The sequence below is a fragment of the Schistocerca serialis genome, chromosome 4 (genome assembly GCF_023864345.2).
Source record: "Schistocerca serialis cubense isolate TAMUIC-IGC-003099 chromosome 4, iqSchSeri2.2, whole genome shotgun sequence".
Lineage (NCBI taxonomy): Eukaryota > Metazoa > Arthropoda > Insecta > Orthoptera > Acrididae > Schistocerca > Schistocerca serialis.
This window is the reverse complement of record NC_064641.1, coordinates 633,716,118-633,731,350: the sequence shown is the minus strand read 5'-3', so window position 1 is coordinate 633,731,350 and position 15,233 is coordinate 633,716,118. Positions and strand designations below refer to the sequence as shown.

The window sequence follows — 15,233 nt, the reverse complement described above, 5'->3', positions numbered from 1 at the left end:
CTGTACCAAGCATAATAAGATGCAATGAGTACTTAACAGCAACAGAAAAACCAGATGGCAAAATGGTTGGGGAAGAGACAGATATGAGCAAAATCATGAAATCCTATTTTGAAACCATGTACAGCAGAACAGGAAAATACCCCAATGACGTAACCACACAGGTTAGTTTCAGTTGTAATGACGAGCCTGCTCAAAAGGATCCAACAACATTAAAGGAAGTAGAAACCGCATTTAATAGAATAGTATTCTTGAAGAAAAGCAGAGAGACAGATTTTGATGAAGTCCATTCAGACACGATTGAAGCAGCTGAGCCACTAGGAATACAGTGGCTTCATAGAGTTATAGCTACAACATGGAAGGATGGGAAAATTGCAATTGATTAGTTCTCTCTCTCTCTCTCTCTCTCTCTCTCTCTCTCTCTCTCTCTCTCTCTCTCTCCCCCCCCCCCCCCCCCCCAAAAAAAAAAAATAAGGGGGGGGGCGGGCGGTGGGGAAGAGGAATTACCTTATTCTGTTTTGGTTTCTCAATACTTGAAAAAGTACTTGAGGGAAAGCTAAGGAAAATAATAGAACTGCAACCACAGGAAGTGCAGTATGGATTCCAAGAACACCGTATGACTATACGTCTCAAAATGCTGGCTAGAAGAGTACAGGAAGAAGGGCAAGACTTGACACTTACCTTTTTTAGATTGAAAAAACTGGATAATGTCATGAGGAGGAACATGTGTGAAAGCCCCAGAAAGAAAAAGGTACCTACTAGGCCTATTCAGCCCCCCTGCGGGTCCGGGGTAAGAATAGGCCCGAGGTATTCCTGCCTGTCGTAAGAGGCGACTAAAAGGAGTTTCAACCGTTTCAGCCTTCCATGTGATGGTCCCCCTTGGGGTTTGACCTTCATTTTTCAAAATTCTACAGAAGTACGAGCCTTTTGGGGAAGGACGCCTTATGTGGTGTATCACTGGTCCTCCGTGCACTAAGACCTTGGCACTCAGCATTGTAATGGCGTTGTAGCCATACCCACTATTCCTCAAATTGGGCCTAAACGCCTGATGGGTTGTACAAGTTACGCCCATAGTGCGCCCCCCATCTGCGTCTACGATCACGATGGACTTTCCATGGCACCCGAAATCCAGCACGGTAGCCAGCCCGTTGTGGTGGGGTCGTCATGTACCCTCTAGGTTGTAGCCCCCTGACAACACAGGGATCGTACTGCCGATACCTGAGCTGCACCCTCCCCACGTCGGCCAAGGAGTAGATGCCCGTCTCCTTGGGGCATCAGGACTCCTGGTAACGGTCATCCTGCCAGGTGGCCCTTGCTGAGGCTGGGTGGCGCCCGTGGGGAGAGCCCCTGGTCGGAATGGGTGGTATCGGGGCGGACGTTTCGCAGATGAAAAGTCAACATGTATCAGGTCGCTCTGCGGCAGTCTTTTAAAAAGAAAGGTACTGTCTCTGGTTCTGGTTCTCCTGCCCTTTCCCCCTTGGCCACTCCCTGGGAGGAAGGACAGGCCCGCCGGATTGGGGCGAAGTACTTCCCCCGCTATTTGGTCTGTTCTCAGACCGATGGGGGGACGTTCGCCACCTCCAAGCCCATGTTCTTTGTTCAGCACATCGAGGACATCTTCGGGGAAATCGAGGCTCTCAGTAAAATGCGTTCGGGGTCCATTCTTATAAAGACCACCTCCGCCACACAGTCAGCGGCGCTCCAGGCGTGCGACCGACTAGGGGACATCCCAGTGTCCATTGTCCCGCGTCTGGCACTGAATAGGACGCAGGGGGTTATTTTTCATCGGGACCTCCTGCTACAATCTGATGAGGAGCTCAGGGCCAACCTGGGGCGCCAAGGCGTGCATTTCGTCCGGCGAGTCCAGCGCGGCCCCAAAGACTGTCGCATCGACACCGGGGCCTTTATCCTTGCCTTCGAGGGGGACGTTCTCTCGGAGAAGGTAAAGGTGATGTGCTACCGGTGCGACGTGTGTCCTTACGTCCCGCCTCCTATGCGCTGCTTTCGGTGTTTGCGCTTTGGGCACATGTCATCACGGTGTGAGGCTGAGCCCCTTTGTGGCGATTGTGGACGTCCTCTTCGTGAGGAACAGACATGCACTCCTCCACCTCGGTGCATTAATTGTCCTGGCATCCACTCGCCTAGATCTTTAGACTGCCCTGCGTATCAGAAGGAGAAGAAGATTCAAGAACTCAAAACTTTGGATCGTCTCTCTTATTCTGAGGCCAGGAAGAAGTATGACCGCCTCCATCCCGTGACGTTGACAACTTCGTTTGCCTCAGTCGTGTCCACTCCTTCCACAGTATCCTCACCCCTATCCTGTCCCCCCTCCACCTCCTCTTCCCATTCGGGGTCTATGCCTCCGCCTCCCAAATCCCTCCCTTCCAAATCCTCCTCCCCCGTGGCCCCCGACCCCTCTGCCCCAGGGGCCACCATTCCCCCCCCCCCCCCCCCCCCCCATCCCCCGCCCCCTGAGAAGCGATCCTCTTCTCAGGCGTCCATCGGGGAAACGTTCCGGACCCCGGCTTCCGAGGTCCGGCGTTCCAAAATGGACCCCGCGCGTGAGGACCTTCTTCGGGTCCAGCCCACCATCCCTGTGCCTCCTCGGACTTCCAAGAAGGCCTCCAAGAAGAAGTCTCTATCCCCCTCTCCACCCCGGCGTGTTTCGTCTGACGCTCCATCCGTGAGTCACTGCTCCTGGCCGCCCTCAGTTTCGCCGGGACGCTCTGCTGCCAGGCGCTCAGCTGGCCTCTCGTCGGCAAATGATGCTGCCCCTCCTACGCAACCTGGGACAGCGGCCGCAGCTGGCGATGACTCGATGGAACAGGATCCGCCTCCCGCCGGTTGTAGCGTTGTTCCCTCGAAACCTGGCCCTCCGCGGCCGTCGAGGTGACCAGCTCTTCCCCCGTCTCGTTCCTCCCTTTTTTCTGACTAGCGATGGCCTTGTTACATTGGAACATAAGAGGTATTCGATCTAATCGGGAGGAATTACAACTGCTCCTCCGCCTGCACTGTCCGCTCGTCCTTGGTCTCCAGGAAACCAAGTTGCGCCCAACTGACCGTATTGCCTTTACCCACTATATCTTGAAGCGGTATGACCTCACACCTGTGGACGGTATTCCAGCTCATGGTGGGGTCATGTTGCTCGTTCGGGACGATGTCCATTACCATCCCATCCCATTGACCACCCCACTCCAAGCAATAGCTGTCCGTATTACTCTTTCTGCCTCTACTTTTTCAGTTAGTACCGTCTACACTCCATCGTCATCCGCAGTTAGTCGGGCTGACATGATGCACCTGATTGTTCAGCTTCCTCCGCCGTTTTTATTGTTTGGCGACTTCAATGCCCATCATCCCCTTTGGGGCTCTCCTGCATCCTGTCAAAGGGGCTCCCTCTTGGCGGATGTCTTCAACCATCTCAATCTTGTCTGCCTCAATACTGGCACGCCGACTTTCCTCTCGGACTCTACTCATACCTACTCCCACTTGGACCTTTTGATCTGTTCTACCACTCTTGCCCTTCGGTTCGAGTGGTATGTCCTTTCTGACACCTATTCGAGCGACCACTTCCCCTGTGTCGTTCGTCTCCTGCACCACACCCCATCCCCACGTCCTTCGAGCTGGAACATACCGAAAGCTGACTGGGGACTTTACTCCTCCCTGGCGACCTTTCCGGACCACGATTTTCTCAGTTGTGACAGTCAGGTCGAATACCTCACGGCTGTTATCATCAATGCTGCCGAACGTTCCATTCCTCATACTACCTCTACTTCACGTCGCGTTTCCGTCCCCTGGTGGAATGAGGCTTGTAGAGACGCTATCCGTGCTCGACGACGTGCTTTACGCACCTTTCGCCGCCATCCTACGTTGGCGAATTGTATTGGATACAAACGACTCCGAGCGCAATGCCGTAGAGTCATCAAAGACAGCAAAAAAACTTGTTGGGCCTCTTTCACCAACTCCTTTAACAGTTTTACTCCCTCTTCTGTCGTTTGGGGTGGCCTGCGCCGGCTGTCGGGCATTAAGGCCCACTCCTCTGTACCTGGCCTGACCTCAGGTAATGAGGTCCTTGTTGATCCTGTGGCTGTCTCCAACACCTTCAGCCGCTTTTTCGCGGAGGTTTCAAGCTCCGCCCATTACCACCCTGCCTTCCTTCCCAGGAAAGAGGCAGAAGAGGCTCGGCGACCTTCCTTCCACTCGCTGAATCTGGAAACTTATAATGCCCCCTTTACTATGCAGGAACTGGAACGTGCGCTTGCACTGTCCCGGTCCTCTGCTCCGGGGCCAGATGCCATTCACGTTCAGATGCTGGCACACCTTTCTCCGGCGGGCAAAAGCTTCCTTCTTCGTACCTACAATCGCGTCTGGACCGAAGGTCAGGTCCCCATGCGTTGGCGTGACGCCGTCGTTGTTCCTATACCCAAACCTGGGAAGGATAGACACCTTCCTTCTAGTTACCGCCCCATTTCTCTTACAAGCTGTGTCTGTAAGGTGATGGAGTGCATGGTTAACGCTCGGTTAGTCTGGATTCTTGAATCTCGACGGCTACTTACCAATGTTCAATGCGGCTTTTGTCGCCGCCGCTCCGCTGTTGACCACCTTGTGACCTTGTCGACATTCATCATGAACAACCCCCCCAGGGGGTCCACAACTCTTTTGTGGACACGTGCGTAGCGAGCACGGGACCCCGAGCTAATGTGGCCCTCCTTCCTTTCCGGGCTGCATACCTTCCCTTCCCTTTCCGCATCCCTCCCCGTCCCCCATCTTCGCCCCCCCCCCCCCCCCTCACCTCTGGCTCTTTCCTTCCCTTTCTCCCCCTCTGGGAGTATGGTTTGTGCTTACGTCCGGAGACGGACGCTCGAAACTGTTCCAAATTCCTTGCTTTTACACTTGCAAGTCCTCGTCCTTCCTCTGTCCTTCTCTTTTCCTTCCCTCTTCTCCTTGCCCTTTTCTCCGCTGCGGCGTTTGAGACCCCCTTTTCTTTCCTTTCCCTTTCTCTTTTTTCCTCCCTGTGCGTGTCTGAAGGTCGACCCACGCACTTCCATGCGTAGCCGGTGACGGGGTAATGCGTAATTCCCCGCCCCGGGTAGACAGGTAGGACACGTACGTACCCCCTGGTAACGGCCAGGCCCAGGGAGGGGTGATTACCCGAGCTGATACCTTCCGTAAGTGCCGATTGGTCCCTCCGTCCGTTTGTCGGGAGGTGTGACCTGAGGTGTGAACAATCACCTAAGGCGGGTGTGCCCTCAGTGAGGGCCCCCACAAGGGAGGAGCGCGCCATCGGAGACGCCGGTAATCATGGGGGATTCTTCCACAATGGTTTCCTCACCTTCCACTATGTCTGCTCACAAACGTAAGTTCACTGAGTCTCAGCCACAGACGGTTCTTCCATCGTTGCCACAGTTCCTTGTTGTTTCTCGGTCTGACGAAGGTCACGACTTTTCCACGGTCAACCCTTTCATTATTCAGAAAGGTGTCGACGCAATTGCGGGTCCTGTGAAGTCTTGTTCCAGATTACGGAATGGCACCCTGTTGTTAGAAACACACAGTGCCCTCCAGGCTCAAAAATTGCTGCGTACTTCTCTGCTCCACACCTTCCCTGTCCGGGTGGAACCGCACCTTACCTTAAATTCCTCGCGTGGAGTCGTTTATACACGCTCCCTCGATGGATTGTCTGACGAAGAAATTCAGCACTATCTGTCTGACCAGGGCGTCACGGCTGTTCATCGGGTTATGAAAAGGGTTGACTCGAACATCATTCCAACCCGCACTGTCTTCTTGACATTTGACAAAGTTCAACTCCCATCAAAAATCAAAGCAGGCTATGAGATAATTTCCGTTCGCCCTTATGTCCCAAACCCTACGCGTTGCTATCGATGTCAGCGGTTCAATCACACCAGCCAGTCCTGTTGCAATCCGGCCAAATGTGTTACGTGTGGCAAGGATGCCCATGAGGGTGCTTGTCCACCTCCATCCCCTCGCTGCATCAACTGTATGGGTGACCACGCTGCTTCCTCTCGAGATTGCCCCGTTTTTAAGGACGAAAAGCTGATCCAGGAAATAAGAGTGAAGGAAAAGGTGTCGACCTTTGCTGCTCGAAAATTATTCGCCAGTCGACAGCCCACCGTGCCTCAGAAAGGAAAATACAGCTCTGTCCTTGCTTCTCCTCGGCCAACAAAGGAGGCGGCCACGAAGACTTGCGACCTCACCTTTAGTACCACGGTCGTCAGATCGGCCAGCGCAAAGATCGCCCGTTCAACCTCACCACTTTCGCCTGCCCACTCAATGGCTCACCCTTCGTCGGGTTCTGCTAAATCTCGAGCCCAAAAGTCAGACGCCAAGTCTTCGAAAAAAGAGCATTCTCGTGAAGAGTTTTTACGTACCGCAACTTCACAACCATCGGTTCCTCCTTCATCTAAACATCATACTTCCAAGAAGGCTACGAAGAAACACAGTTCCTCTCCTTCTCCGCCAAGGCATGTCCCATCTACAGCACCACCTGGCGGCAATCGCCCTCGGCCGTCTTCTGTGTTGCCGAGGCGCACTGCTGGTGGCCAGTCAACTGGCCGATCGCTGGTGGCAGGAGCTGCTCCTGACCAACCTATGGATCAGGATCTTCTGCCTTCGACTGAATGCCATTCCATGCTGTCAGTCGCAAGCTCTGAGCAGTCGTTGAGTTGACAGCACCCTTGGTCACGTTCCTCCATTTCCTGTTCACCCTATGTCCATTATCCACTGGAATATCCGCGGCATTCGAACCAATCGGGATGAATTGTCGATCCTCTTACGATCCTACTCGCCGGTCATCTTCTGTCTTCAGGAAACAAAGCTGCGCCCCCATGACCGCTTTGTTCTCCCTCATTTTCAGTCCGTCCGATATGACCTCCCCTCTGTTGAAGGCACTCCAGCCCATGGAGGACTCATGATTCTGCTCCATGATACTCTCCATTATCACCCACTCCCCTTAAACAGTTCCTTCCAAGCTGTCGCCGTCCGTCTTTCCCTTTCTGGATACACGTTCTCTCTTTGTACGGTATACATTCCATCGTCCACACCAATGGCACGAGCTGATCTCCTTCATCTTCTTGATCAGCTTCCACCCCCCTATTTGCTGGTAGGGGACTTCAATGCCCACCACCCGCTTTGGGGATCTCCGCATCCTTGTCCACGTGGCTCACTATTGCTAGATGTCTTCCACCAAGCGGATCTAGTCTGCCTCAACACTGGGGTCCCCACATTTTTGTCTGCCTCCACGACAAATTTATCTCATTCGGACCTTGCGGTCGGTACTGTTCCGCTAGCTCGGCGCTTCGAATGGTTCGCCCTTGATGATACACACTCGAGTGACCACTTTCCAAGTGTTCTTCGACTGTAGCCTCAACTGCCATATATGCGCTCGCGACGCTGGAAGTTTGCCCAAGCCGATTGGACACTTTTTTCGTCTCTAGCGACATTCGATGACCGTCGCTTTCCCAGCGTCGACGATGAGGTCACACATATTACCGACGTTATTCTCACAGCTGCGGAACGTTCAATACCACGCACCTCCGAATTGCCCCGGCGCCCCCCAGTTCCTTGGTGGAACGAAGCATGCCGTGACGCAATACGTGAGCGGCGATGTGCTCTTCGCATTTTCCGTCACCATCCAACTTTGGCCAACTGTATCCGATATAAGCAGCTCCGTGCGCGATGCCGTCGCGTCATCCGCGATAGCAAGAAGGCAAGCTGGAAATTCTTTATTAGCTCATTTAACACCTTCACTCCGTCGTCGGAAGTTTGGAGTCGGCTTAGACGGTTCTCAGGCGCGCCTAGTTTCTCCCCGGTCTCTGGGCTCACTGTCGCGCATGATACCTTAGTGGACCCCGTCGCAATTTCTAACTCATTGGGTCAGCACTTTGCTGAGATTTTGAGTTCTTCAAATTACCCGCCAGCGTTTCTAGCGAAGAAACGTGCAGCGGAAGTGCGACATCTTTCTTTCACCTCTCAAAATCACGAAAGCTACAATACTGTTTTCTCCATGCGGGAACTCCAACATGCCCTCTCTTCTTCTCGCTCCTCCGCCCCAGGACCGGATGGTATCCATGTCCAAATGTTGCTGCATTTATCAACCCATAGTCTGCGTTACCTCCTTCGCCTTTATAATCGAATTTGGACTGACAGTACCTTTCCCAGGCGATGGCGGGAAGCTATTGTCGTTCCCGTTCCGAAACCTGGAAAGGACAAACATCTCCCCTCTAGTTATCGCCCCATTTCTCTCACGAGTAGTGTCTGTAAGGTTTTGGAGCGTATGGTGAATTACCGTTTAGCTTGGTGGCTGGAATCCCGCAGTCTTTTAACACCAGCCCAATGCGGATTCCGAAAGCATCGTTCTGCCGTTGACCATCTTGTTGCTCTCTCCACTTATATCATGAACAATTTTCTCCGGAAACGCCAAACGGTAGCAATATTTTTTGATCTGGAGAGAGCATACGATACCTGTTGGAGGACAGGCATCCTCCACACACTGTTCTCTTGGGGCTTTCGGGGCCGGCTGCCCCTTTTTCTTCGCGAATTTATGGCAGAGCGCACATTTAGGGAGCGGGTGAACACTACTCTCTCCCGTACTTTCTCCCAAGAAAATGGGGTACGCCAAGCTCCGTGCTGAGTGTTGTACTGTTTGCCATCGCCATTAATCCAATTATGGATTGTCTCCTTCCTGATGTCTTGGGCTCCCTCTTTGTGGACGATTTTGTGATCTACTACAGCTCTCAACGGACCAGCCTTCTTGAAAGACGTCTTCAAGGATGTCTCGATCGCCTCCACTCGTGGAGCATCGAAACCGGCTTCCGTTTCTCACCCAGTAAGACCGTTTGTGTTAATTTTTGGCGACTTAAGGAGTTTCTTCCGCCCTCCTTACATCTAGGTCCTGTCAACCTTCCGTTTTCCAACGTCGCTAAATTCTTGGGTCTTATGTTTGACAGAAAACTGTGCTGGTCCTGCCACGTTTCCTATCTTTCGGCTCGCTGTCTGCGTTCCCTTAACACCCTCCGTGTCCTGAATGGTACCTCTTGGGGAGCGGACCGAGTGGTCCTTCTCCGCCTCTATCGCGCCTTAGTGCGCTCGAAGTTGGATTATGGAAGCATAGTCTACTCCTCTGCTCGGCCGTCTATTCTTCGGCGTCTCGACTCTATCCACCACCGTGGATTACGTTTAGTGTCTGGAGCTTTCTACACCAGCCCTGTGGAAAGCCTTTATGCTGAGACTGCTGAACCTCCGCTGTCCAATCAGCGGGCAGTCCTTCTGAGTCATTATGCTAGCCATCTGTCTTCCATGCCTGCTAATCCAGCCCATGATCTTTTTTTCGACGCCTCCTTTGATGTCGGGTATGCAGGCCGCTCCTCCTCCCTACTACCCCCGGGAGTCCGCTTCCGTCAACTGCTCCATTCTCTTTCCTTCCGCTTTCCTAAAACCTTCTTGACAACTTGGGGTACAGCACCGCCTTGGCTCCGTCCCCGGATCGACTTGCTCCGAGACCTATGTCGATTTCCCAAGGATGGTACCCCTACACTTGTTTACTGTCGGGCATTTGCTGCTCTATGTGCACAAATGACGGACGCCACATTTATTTACACCGACGGCTCGAAAACATCGTTAGGTGTAGGGGAGTGCCTATATTGTTGGCGACACCCCAAATCACTTTCGGCTTCCCGACCAGTGTTCGGTTTATACTGCGGAGCTTTACGCTGTTCTCCAGGCTGTCCACTACATCCGCCGCCATCAGCGGATACAGTACGTAATCTGCTCAGATTCTCTCAGCTCTCTCCTAAGTCCCCAAGCTCTTTACCCTGTGCACCCTCTGGTCCACCGGATTCAGGACTGTCTGCGCTTGCTCCACCTGGGGGCGTCTCGGTGGCGTTCCTCTGGCTCCCGGGACACGCTGGTATCTGTGGGAATGAGGCGGCCGATATAGCGGCCAAGGCTGCAGTCTCTCTTCCTCGGCCAGCTATTCAGTCGCTTCCCATTACCGATCTACGGAGCAGTTTATGTCGCCAAGTTGCTCATTTATGGCATGCGCATTGGTCAATAATAAATTGCGGGAAGTGAAAGCCCTTCCTTGCGCTTGGACCTCTTCCTCCCGAACGCGTCGTCGGGAGGAGGTAATTTTAGCTAGACTCCGGGTAGGGCACTGTCTTTTTAGCCATCGACATCGTTTAAGCGGTGATCCTCCCCCACTCTGTCCCCACTGCTCTCAGCTGTGGACAGTCAGACACCTTTTAATTGAATGCCCCTATTTTAATCCGTTACGCTCCCGTCTACAGCTATCGCCTGATCTATCGTCGATTTTAGCAGATGACACGCGCTCAGCTGACTGCGTTCTCCAGTTTATTAGTGACAGTGAAATGACGTCAGTCATTTGAAGTTTTTTTTTTTTTGGGGGGGGGGGGGGGACAACCAACCCCTTTCTATAGTGGATTTTTAAGCATTCCTTCTGCCTTTAGTTTCTCAAATTTTATGACTTTGTTCCCATTGCTGCTGGTTTTAAATTTCGTTTTTTTCCTGTTTCCTACGTCACGGGCTGGGCGCTAATGACCATAGAAGTTTTGCGCCCTAAAACCACAAAAAAAAAAAATAAAATCGTGAACAACTTTTTGCGAAAGCGCCAAACGGTAGCCGTGTTCTTCGATTTGGAAAAGGCTTATGATACCTGTTGGAGAGGAGGTATCCTCCGCACTATGCACAGGTGGGGTCTACGCGGTCGCCTGCCCCTTTTTGTTGATACCTTTTTAACAGATCGAAAGTTTAGAGTACGTGTGGGTTCCGTATTGTCCGACGTCTTCCTCCAGGAGAACGGAGTGCCTCAGGGCTCCGTCTTGAGCGTAGCCCTTTTTGCCATCACGATCAATCCAATTATGGATTGCATTCCACCTAATGTCTCAGGCTCTCTCTTTGTCGGTGACTTCGCGATCTACTGCAGTGCCCAGAGAACATGCCTCCCTGGAGCGCTGCCTTCAGCGTTGTCTAGACAACCTATACTCATGGAGCGTGGCAAATGGCTTCCGGTTCTCTGAAGAGAAGACGGTTTGTATCAACTTTTGGCGATATAAAGCGTTCCTTCCGCCATTCTTACATCTCGGTCCCGTTGTTCTCCCATTCGTAGAAACAACTAAGTTTCTAGGGCTCACATTGGACAGGAAACTTTGTTGGTCTCCGCACGTCTCTTATTTGGCGGCCCGTTGTACATGTTCCCTTAATGTCCTCAGAGTTCTTAGTGGTTCATCTTGGGGAGTGGATCGCACTGTCCTGCTTCGCTTGTATCGGTCCATAGTCCGATCGAAGCTGGATTATGGGAGCTTCGTCTACTCGTCTGCTCGGCCATCCCTCTTACGCCGTCTCAACTCCATCCACCGTCGGGGGTTACGTCTTGCGACCGGAGCCTTCTACACTAGTCACGTTGAGAGTCTTTATGCTGAAGCTGCCGAATTACCATTGACCTACCGGCGTGACGTACTGCTGTGTCGGTATGCCTGCCGGCTGTTGTCAATGCCCGACCACCCCTCTTATCAGTCCTTCGCCGATTCTCTCGACCGTCAGTACGGGTTGTATGTATCTGCCCTGCTGCCCCCTGGAGTCCGCTTCTGTCGCCTGCTTCGACAATTGGATTTTGCCCTCCCTACCACCTTCAGAGAGGGCGAGAGCCCGACACCACCGTGGCTCCAGGCTCCGGTTCATATTTGAACTCAGCTCGCTCCCGAAGGAGGGTACTCCGGCTGCAGTGTATTGCTCACGGTTTGTCGAACTTCGTGCGCGACTTGCCAGTCACACCTTTATTTACACCGATGGCTCCAAAACTGACGATGGTGTTGGCTGTGCCTTTGTCGTCGGGGCCGTCACCTTTAAATACCGGCTCCTCGACCAATGTTCCAGCTTTACGGCCGAGCTTTTTGCTCTCCATCAGGCCGTTCAGTATGCCCGCCGCCACCGCCATTCATCGTATGTACTCTGCTCTGATTCACTCAGTGCTCTTCAGAGCCTTGGAGCTCCCTATCCGGTCCATCCCTTGGTGCAACGGATCCAGCAGTCCCTCCATTCTTTCGCTGATGATGGCTCTCCTGTCAGCTTTCTGTGGGTTCCCAGCCATGTGGGAGTGCCTGGGAATGAGGCTGCTGATGCTGCAGCCAAGGCTGCAGTCCTCCTGCCTCGGCCAGCCTCCCATTGTGTCTCGTCATCTGACGTTAGTGGGGTTGTTTGTAAGAGGCTTGTGTCCTTGTGGTGGGATACTTGGTCCTTACTTCAAGGAAACAAGCTCCGGGCAGTAAAACCGTTCCCAACTGCTTGGACAACCTTCTCCCGACCATCTCGGCGAGAAGAGGTCCTTCTGACCAGGTTGCGGATTGGGCATTGCCGGTTTAGCCACCGCTACCTGCTCTCCGGTGACCCAGCCCCGCAGTGCCTTTGTGGTCAAGCATTAACAGTGCGCCATGTTTTATTGTCATGTCCCCGCTTTAGTCAATCTCGTGTTGTCCTGTCCCTGCCATCTACTTTACCGGATAATTTAGCTGATGACGCTCGCGCAGCTGCTCGTGTTCTTCGTTTTATAACTTTGACTGGCTTGTCCAAAGACATCTAACTCTTTTACTTATTTTATCTGCATCCTTGTAAGGACTTTCTGGTGTCCCCCGCTCCCCTTGAGTTTTACTAGATTCTATGTGCTCTAACAATTGTGACTGGGCACTAATGACCTCAGTAGTTGAGCGCCCTTAAACCCCCCCCCCCCCCCCCCAAAAAAAAAAAAGGCCTATTCAGAAAGTGAAACAGTTGTGGGAAGGCAGGTTGCAGTTGCGAACAGGTAGGAAATTCTGATTGTTCCAGTCAGCCAAGAGTCACCTGGAATGAACATCTAAAAGCACATGAATTAACAATAAATAAATCAAAAACAGTTGCTAAATCAATAGACAGAACAAGAAAGGAAAAATAAGACTGGAAGGTACAAAGCTAGAAATAGTAGACAGTACAAATATCATGGGTGCATCATTTCAAGCAATAAGAGGATAAAGCATGAGATCAATAACTGGGCTGATTTTTGAAATCAGCCCAGGTCTATCATCAAGTTTAGAATCTGTTCTGGAATGAACTAGTCCCCTTAAGATATGACCAACAGACCTGCACAACAACCATACAGCTTGACAACAAACTGAAAGCTGCAGAAATGAAGTTCTTACAAAACCCAGAGGAATAGGAAAGATAGGATAAAAAATGAAAAAAGGAAATAAACTCGAAAGAAACTGACAAGAGCCTGTTTAAGATTGTTTGGACATATCAAACAAATCGGTGAGTGGAGGATAGCAAAACAATCATTATACACAAATGTGATTGGTAAAAGACCAGTAGAAAGAACAATGAAAAGATGGATGGGCCAAGTGAAGGAGGATATAGGAACAAAATGAGTCAGCTGGGATAAAGTCCTGAGGAGAGATTGGTGCAGGAACTGACGCAAGTGGAGAGCACATGTAAACAATACCCAGGCAACTGGAGTGAAAAATTAACAATAACAACAAATGTAGAATTATTGCTTTTTTTCCTTTTGAAACTGAAACCAATGATTTTTTTTTTTTTTTTTTTTTTTTTAGCTGAAATCGATGCTGGTTATTTCTTAAGTTCAGTGTTAGCGTATTGCTTATAGACGAATTATAAGTGTACTTACAGCTTCAAATGTTTTCTTTAGATTGAGTTTAAGTTGTTGTATATAAATTAAAAATTCTCAAAAAAGTAGGAATTGTGCAGATTTTGTGTGTTGTGTGATGGGTATATTACTAAACGAGCACTTGTTTCCTATCATTAAAGTATAATTTAAAACTGTTTTCAATCCTTTGTGTGTGTCGTGCACTTCTTAATCAGTTATGAATTTGTTTAAACATTAATGGGTTTTATTAATTTCTTTTTCAGATAAAGTGAAAGCTTGTGTGGTTAAAGAACTGCTGAATACTTGGTTTACAAGTACAAACAAAAATTTTATTGAATTTCTTACTGTACTTGATGTTGAGACCTCAACTGAAACATGTACCCTTGCACTTAATGTTCTTTTTGAGTAAGTACAGATTTCACTAGTTTAAACCTTTGTATTGTTCTCTGTATCTCTGAGGCTCCTGCTTCCTTTTAGTATTTTAACACTTCAAACATCAAACAGTTCTTCTACTCTAATTTCATATTAAAACTGCTGTACTTTCTCTACAATAACGTTTTACTTCAATTTGTGTTTCGAATTCACAGCTTCAGCTGTTATGCAAGTACCCTTGTTGTGATGTCAGTATGCTACACACACACACACACACACACACACACACACACACACACACACACACAAAAAAAAAAAAATCTGTGAGAGTATAGCGTATTATTAATCACAATTGAGAATTTGTGGTGGAATATATGCAGACTTCAGTACTCTATTAATTATTGTATCATTGCCATACTCAAAACAAGAAAAGCAGTTTTCCTATTATAAAAATACAGGCACAGGTGGCATTAAAAAGTTCTTGTTCTGACACAGAAAACACAATATTTAAAAGAAAATGTTTTATTATTTTTCAAAACCATTCCAACATCAGTGAGCTTGGTTGCCTTTATTTGGGTGTCATTGAATATAGCATTTCGAATTTTTTTCATTACTTTGTTAGTCATAGGTTTTCAGATCATCTTGACACTCATAAACTTAAACAGTTGCATGGCCATACTTATATTCACCAGTATATTCACCAGCCCACTTCCAGTTATTGCCACAAACAAGCAACTGTGTTTCTCTTCAAAATAATTATGAAAAGGATAGATTACTACTCACCGAAAAGATTACATTTGAGTAGTACACAGGTGCAACAAAAAGCGTGTTACACACTAAGCTTACGGCCAAAGCCTTTATCAAAAAAGAGAAAAAATACATGCACATTCACATAAGCAAGAACATCTCACACGCACATGATCGCTATCTCTGTCTGCTCCAACAAGAATGCAACTGAAACACACACAACAGGAGCAACAATATGGAGCGGGATGGAGGAGGAGGGGGGATAGCAGGGTAGAAGTGGGGAAGGGAGGGGGGGTGGGGAAGAGGAATCAGTGCTGTATGGCAGAGTGTGCAGGGACTAGAGATGTCTGCACAAGACTGCCAGGCACAGTGTTGGGAGGCTGGAGGCTGTAGGGGACAAATGGGGGATGAAAAAGGACAGCAGAAAGGAGAGGAGCAGGGAAGAGGAAGAGACTGG

The 15,233-nt window shown here is 50.2% G+C and overlaps 1 protein-coding gene across 2 annotated transcripts in view; it reads left to right on the top strand.

The window, feature by feature from the left end:
* Window positions 1-15,233, top strand: part of LOC126475468 (condensin complex subunit 3) — a 193,202-nt gene that overhangs the window by 46,820 nt on the left and 131,149 nt on the right. For both annotated transcript variants that reach the window (XM_050103353.1, XM_050103352.1), the window contains exon 6: window positions 13,921-14,062. In XM_050103353.1, coding sequence (XP_049959310.1) covers window positions 13,921-14,062 — 142 coding nt within the window. The remainder of the gene's footprint in view (window positions 1-13,920; window positions 14,063-15,233) is intronic.